This window comes from Leucoraja erinacea, unplaced genomic scaffold (assembly GCF_028641065.1).
Source record: "Leucoraja erinacea ecotype New England unplaced genomic scaffold, Leri_hhj_1 Leri_181S, whole genome shotgun sequence".
NCBI lineage: Eukaryota > Metazoa > Chordata > Chondrichthyes > Rajiformes > Rajidae > Leucoraja > Leucoraja erinaceus.
This window is the reverse complement of record NW_026576082.1, coordinates 40,754-47,108: the sequence shown is the minus strand read 5'-3', so window position 1 is coordinate 47,108 and position 6,355 is coordinate 40,754. Positions and strand designations below refer to the sequence as shown.

The 6,355-nt window shown below is 54.3% G+C and overlaps 1 protein-coding gene across 1 annotated transcript; it reads right to left on the bottom strand.

The window, feature by feature from the left end:
* Positions 1-890: 890 nt before the first annotated feature.
* Positions 891-5,526, bottom strand: LOC129716183 (gastrula zinc finger protein XlCGF26.1-like). Its single transcript, XM_055666053.1, has 2 exons — positions 5,289-5,526; positions 891-4,880 (listed from the first exon to the last, which is right to left on the bottom strand). The coding sequence occupies exon 2, from the start codon at positions 4,746-4,748 to the stop codon at positions 3,216-3,218; it is 1,533 nt and encodes a 510-aa protein (XP_055522028.1). The 5' UTR covers positions 4,749-4,880; positions 5,289-5,526; the 3' UTR covers positions 891-3,215.
* Between the last annotated feature and the right edge of the window lie 829 nt (positions 5,527-6,355).

Below are 6,355 nucleotides of genomic sequence, written 5' to 3'. Positions count from 1 at the left end.
GGGTCAAGACCCTTCTTCAGACTCATGTGAATGTAATTTATTAGATATTCGCTGAGCGAGGGGAGGAGAGGGGGATGGGCGCGCCCTCCCCGGGGGGCATCAACGACAGAAATGATGTTACTGTTCATCTCCATGAGCCAGTGAGCCAAGGTCGGAATTTTCTGCAAAACATAAGTACCCACCCACCAACGAGCGCTGATACCCAGCCTGTACATAGCAGAGGCCGGGATTACACCCCCTAATCCCATCTCTGTGACCCCCTCCTCTCCGAAGATACAAATGAAGGGGATTAAAAGAAAGCCGACACAATCCTGGCTCACACACACATTTAGAATGTTGAGAACATATGGTTTTAGTATAATAGAGATAGATATAGAGGAAACCTTATCAAGTTTGAATTTATTGTCACATGTGCCAATTAAGGTACAGTGATATTTGAGTTACTATACAGCCATACTAAGTAAAAAGCAACAAGACACACAGCCACATTAAGCAAAATTTAACACAAACATCCATCACAGCGGAATCCACATTGAACCACTGGCGACGGTCCGATGTCCGAAGCCCTCGCGTCGGGATGATGGATACTCCGGCATCAGGACAGATTGGAACACTCCACAGCATGGAGCTCCCGAGTCGGCCTCTTCTTACCAGAGACCACGGACTTCACGGTGTTAAAGTCCACAGGATCGCAGGCTCCACGATGTTAAAGTCCAAGCACCCGCGGTTTGAAGCGCCGGACCGGTCTTCAGGAAAGGCCGCTCCACTCCACTTTGTTATGCCGCATGGAGATGTGACACAGAGAAAAATCACATCTCCATCAAGGTAAGTGACTGAAAAAACGTTTCCCCCAATCCCCCCCCCCCCCCTCCCACATAAAACAAACCAAGAAACATTAAAACATACTTTTAAAACATACTTAAAATAATAACAGTAGATGGGACAGACAGATTGTTGGCGAGGCAGCCAGTGCTGGTGGAGCCACCCGGTTGAAACCAGGGGCCACAGTTTAAAGAATAAGGGGTAAGCCATTTCAAACGGGGATGAGGAAACACTTTTGTTCACAGAGAGTTGTGAGTCTGTGGAATTCTCTGCCTCAGAGGGCGGCAGAGGCCGGTTCTCTGGATACTTACAAGAGAGCTAGATAGGGCTCTTAAAAGACAGTGGAGTCAGGTTGATATGGGGAGAAGGCAGGAACGGGGTTCTGATTGGGGATGATCAGCCATGATCACATTGAATGGTGGTGCTGGCTCGAAGGGCCAAATGATCTACTCCTGTTGTCTATTGCCCTATTGTTGATACTGATTGTCCATTGTTGACACTGATTATTTGGGGGCCTGTCTATATATTTTTTGCTTAAAATAAGACATTTATTTCATTAACGAGCAAAATTCCTTGTTTACTGCAGCTGGAGCCGGACGTCCAAGGGCGGAGAGCGAGATCCCACCGTTCGGAGATATTGGAGAACGGCCAGGTGACGGGAAGCAGTGATTCCGGATTAATCCTGGCACCTTTCGCCAGCGAAAACACAGAAGAGTGAAGAAGGGATAGCCCACGATGTCTCCTTAATTTGGAGAATTCAATGTTCATGTCATTGGTCTGTAAGCTATGAGGTGTTGTTCCTCCAGTTTGCGAGTGGGGAGAGTTATAATGGTTGGCAACTGTGAGATCCAGCGGGCCTTGGCTGACCGAGCGCAAGTGTAGGGTAAAACCTAGTCTAGATACAAGGAACAGCAGATGCCGGTTCACAAAAAGAGACACAATCTCCTGGAGTAACTTGCACCTCTGGAGAGCATGGACAGGCAACATTCTAGGTCACTTCTTCAGAAAACTTGATGTGGGAGGTGGAGACAGTTGGAAAGGAGAGGTGGGAATGGTTGCCTTAGAATCCCTTCCCTCTACAAATGCGGCCTGACCCACTGAGTTCTGCCACCTCTTTAGATGGAATGGACAAACGAGGTTTTGAGTCAGGACCCTTCTTCAGACTGAGTGGAGAGGGTAGGGGTAGAAGCTAGAAGAGAGATGGGGGCTGGACAAGTGATAGATGGACACAAAGCGCTGGAGTAACTCAGCGGGACAGGCAGCATCTCTGGAGAGAAGGAATGGGTGACATTTCAGGTTGAGAACCTTCTTCTGAGGTGATAGGTGGATATAGGTGAGGCAGACACAAGAAACTACAGATGCTGGAATCTTGCATAGAACACAATTTAGTTAGATGCAGAATCTCTTGCCCAGAGTGGTGGAATCGAGGACCAGACATGGGTTCAAGGTGAAGGGGAAAAGATTTAATAGGAATCTGAGGGATAACTTTTTCACACAGAGGGTGGTGGGTTTATGGAACAAGCTGCCGGAGGAGGTAGTTGAGGCTGGGACTATCCCAACGTTTAAGAAACAGTTAGACAGCTACATGGATAACAGGTTTGGAAGGATATGGACCAAATGCAGGCAGGTGGGACTAGTTTAGCTGGGACATGTGGTTTGGTGTGGGCAAGTTGAGCTGAACATTGTATCACCCTATGACTCTAACACGAAATACTGCAGTAACTCGGTGAGTCAGGCAGCAATCTCTGGATAGATGACGTTTCACAGAGTGCTGGAGTAACTCGGCGGGTTAGGCAGCCTCTGTGGAGAAGATGGCATGGTGGCATTTCGGGTCGAGACCCTTCTTCAACTGGCACTGTTAACAGATGAGGGGGTGATCGGCAGATGAGTGAAGTGACAGAGGAGAGAGAAAATAAGGAGATAAAAGGGTGTGAGATAAGGAGAGAGGAATGTATATGTGCGGTTTTATGGGACATTGGTCAGGTAGCATTTGCAGTATTGCATACAGTTCTGGTCACTCCATTACAGGACTGATGTGGAGGCTTTGGGGAAGGTGCAAAGATGGTTAACCAGAATGGTTTAAAAACAAGAAAATGCAGATGCTGGTTTACAAAATAGGACACAAAATGTTGGAGCATCTCTGGAGAGAAGGAATGCCTGACGTTTCGGGTCAAGACTGAAGATGGGTCTCGACTCGTAACGTTACCCATTCCTTCCAGTATTTTGTGCCTACTGAAGTGTGGCGGTGTGCCAGCAGGCTGGAGGAGCAGGCAAAGGCCTTGTCACAGAGCGGGCAGGGCGCTAGCTGGTGTGGATTCGCCAGTGCTCCAGCAGGTGGTCACGCCGTGTGGGTACGCCGGTGCGGCCACAGGCTGGACAATCGGGTGAAACACTCAGCGCACACAAAGGGTCTCTGTCCGGTGTGTATCCGTTGATGCTCCCGCAGCCCCTGTGGTCTCTTGAAATACTTGCCGCTGTGGGAGCAGCTGCTCACCGGCATGGGCTCGCAGGGGGTGCTGCCACAAGCCCTGCGAGCAGTTAAACGCCTCACCGCAGCACGGACAATCGTAGGGCTGGCCACTGGTGTGCACACGCTGGTGAGACAGGATGTGGGAGGCCATGGCAAAGTGCTCTCCGCCATCATGCACCTGTTGGTGGGACAGCAACCTAGTGGAGCTGGTGAAGCCATTGCCGCACTGGGTGCAGGTGTAGGGGCGGTCGCCGGTGTGGGTGCGCTGGTGCTCCAGCAGCTTGGTGGAGCGGGTGAAGCCCTTGCCACACTGGGCACAGGTGTAGGGCCTCTCCCCGCTGTGGGTGCGTTGGTGGGAAGCAAGGTTGTTGGAGCGGGTGAAGCCCTTGCCACACTGGGCGCAGGTGTAGGGGCGCTCGCCGGTGTGGGTGCGCCGGTGATCCAGCAGGCTTTGGTAGTGGGTGAAGCCCATGCCACAGTCACTGCAGGTGTAGGGTCGCTCCCCGGTGTGTAGGCGCCTGTGCACCTTCAGTTCTGGCGACGACTTAAAGCCTTTGCTGCACTCGGAGCAAGTGAAGGGCCGCTCACTGCTGTGCACCCGCCGGTGCACCCACAGCCCTGACAACTGGGTAAAGCTCTTGCCGCAGGTGGAGCAGCCATAGGGCTTCTCGCCCGTGTGCACCCGCCGATGGACTTTCAGCTCTTGCATCGTCTTGAAGCTCTTGCCACAGTCGGAGCAGCCGAAGGGCCTCTCGCTGGAGTGCACCCGCTGGTGAGACAGCAGCCTGGTGGAGTGGGTGAAGCCCTTGCCACACTGGGCGCAGGTGTAGGGGCGCTCACCGGAATGGATGTGCTGGTGCTCCAGCAGGTTGCTGGAGCGGATGAAGCCCTTGCCGCACTGGGCGCAGGTGTAGGGGCGCTCGCCGGTGTGGATGTGCTGGTGCTCCAACAAGCTGCTGGAGCATGTGAAGCCCTTGCCGCAGTCGCTGCAGGTGTAGGGCCGCACCCCGATGTGCAGGCGTCTGTGCTGCTTCATGTCCTTGGAAGACTTGAAGCCTTTGCCGCAGTCGGAGCAGGTGAAGGGCCGCTCACTACTGTGCACCCGTCTGTGCTCCCGCAGCCCCGACAACTGGGCAAAGCTCATATCGCAGGTGGAGCAGCCATAGGGTTTCTCGCCCGTGTGCACTCGCCGGTGGATCTTCAGGTCATTCGTCGTCTTGAAGCTCATGCCGCAGTCGGAGCAGGTGAAGGGCCTCTCACCGGAGTGCACGCGGTTGTGCTGCAGCAGGCTGTCGTAGCTGGCAAAGTTCTTGCTGCACTCCGAGCAGTCGAAGGGGCGTTTTCCCGTGTGCACCCGTTGGTGGATCTCCAACAGACTCGGGTACTGCCAGGCCTTGCCACACACGTCGCACTCATAACGCTTCTCCTTGTTGTGCCCTGCCATGTGGTCCTCCATCGAAGCTCAACCCTTCGAAGCTCATCCCGCACACCGAGCAGATGGGGGGGCGGAGGGCTCACCAGCACCCTGGCCGCCCTCAATGGCCGGTCACGTCCCCGTCTCTCCGTCCACAGCAATGGCTTCTATACCCTGCAGGAGGGGAACACAGAGGGTCAACAAGCTGGTAAGCAGGACATTACTAACGCTGGGGGGGGGGGGGAGGGCGCGAGCATTACTAGTGCTTGAAGGGGGGGGGGAAGGGCAGGGGGTTGAGAGGGGGGAGGGGAACTGAGTGAAGAGGGATGGTGAGGAGGGGGTGAGGGGGGGAAGGGAAGGGAGGGGGGCAAGAGGGAGGGATGGGGGGTGAGGGGGAGTGGGGGAGGAGTGGAGAGGTGGTGTAGAGGCAAGTTGGGAATGAGAATGAGAATGAGGGCAGCCGAAGTGAGGGGAAGGGAGGCCTTGCACAGTGACGTAGCACCGCCCCACCGTGACGTAACACCTCCCCACACCGTGATCTACCAGCGACGTGACGTAATCCCGCCCTGCGCCGTAACGTACCCCCGCCCTGCGCCGTGACGTAATCCAGCCCGCACGCCTCGGGCTCCTGTTCAAAGATCTTTGCTCCGGCTCCTCGCGTCGATGATCGCAGGATCGCCCTCGGGAAGGGTGGAGAATGTGGGGAAAGGACGCGGGACCGAGCGGCGGCGGTTCCCAACTGAGCTGTCGGCGATGAGCGGAGGCCTGATACCGTCGGCCCGACTCACGTCACCGGCGACTAGTCCCGCCCCCTCCCTCCTCCACTGACGGGCAGCGCCAGCCGCCAATGGGACAATCCTGCCTCCCGACGTCACAAATGACCAGGTTCCACCCCTCCTTACGTTTGGCCAATCAGCCGCGTTCCACCGCAGAAGACCGGGTCTATAGGTCAAGCCGTAGCCCCGCCCCTCGGTCAAAGTGCGGCCTCCGCCAATCGGAGCCGCCCATCCCGCCCTAGCAACGGTTGCCCCAGAGAGTCAGAGAAAGACAGAGATAGACCAAAGATTATCCAGGGGAGGCAGCGCGGGGGTGGGAGCAGGGCACCGGCACCGGCACCGGCACATTGCTTTAGTCAGAGGCTGGTGAATCAGTGGAATTCATTGCCACTGAAGGCTGTGGAGACCAAGTCAGTGGATATTTTTAAGGCAGAGATAGACGGATTCTTCATTAGTACAGGGTTTACGGGGAGAACGCAGGAGAATGGGGTTAAGAGGGAGAGATAGTTCTGCCATGATGGAGTGTCGGAGTGGACTTGATGGGCCGAATGGCCTAATTCTCATCCTATCACTTATCATCTTTTTTATTATTATTATAGAGCAGAGATAGACAGACAGAGAGAGAGAGAGAAAGATGGAGTGAGACAGAGGGAGAGAGAGAGACAGCGATGGACAAAGGACATTTATTGTCACATACACCAATTTGTGCAGTGAAATTTGAGTTACAATGCAGCACACAAATAAGATAAACACAACAGTATAGAATTTAACAAAATGTTCCCCACAACGAGGGAAGGCAATAAAAGTTCAGTCTTCTTCCTCGTGTTCACCCATGGTGCTACGTACGGACGGCCCAATGTTTCAGGCCCTCTC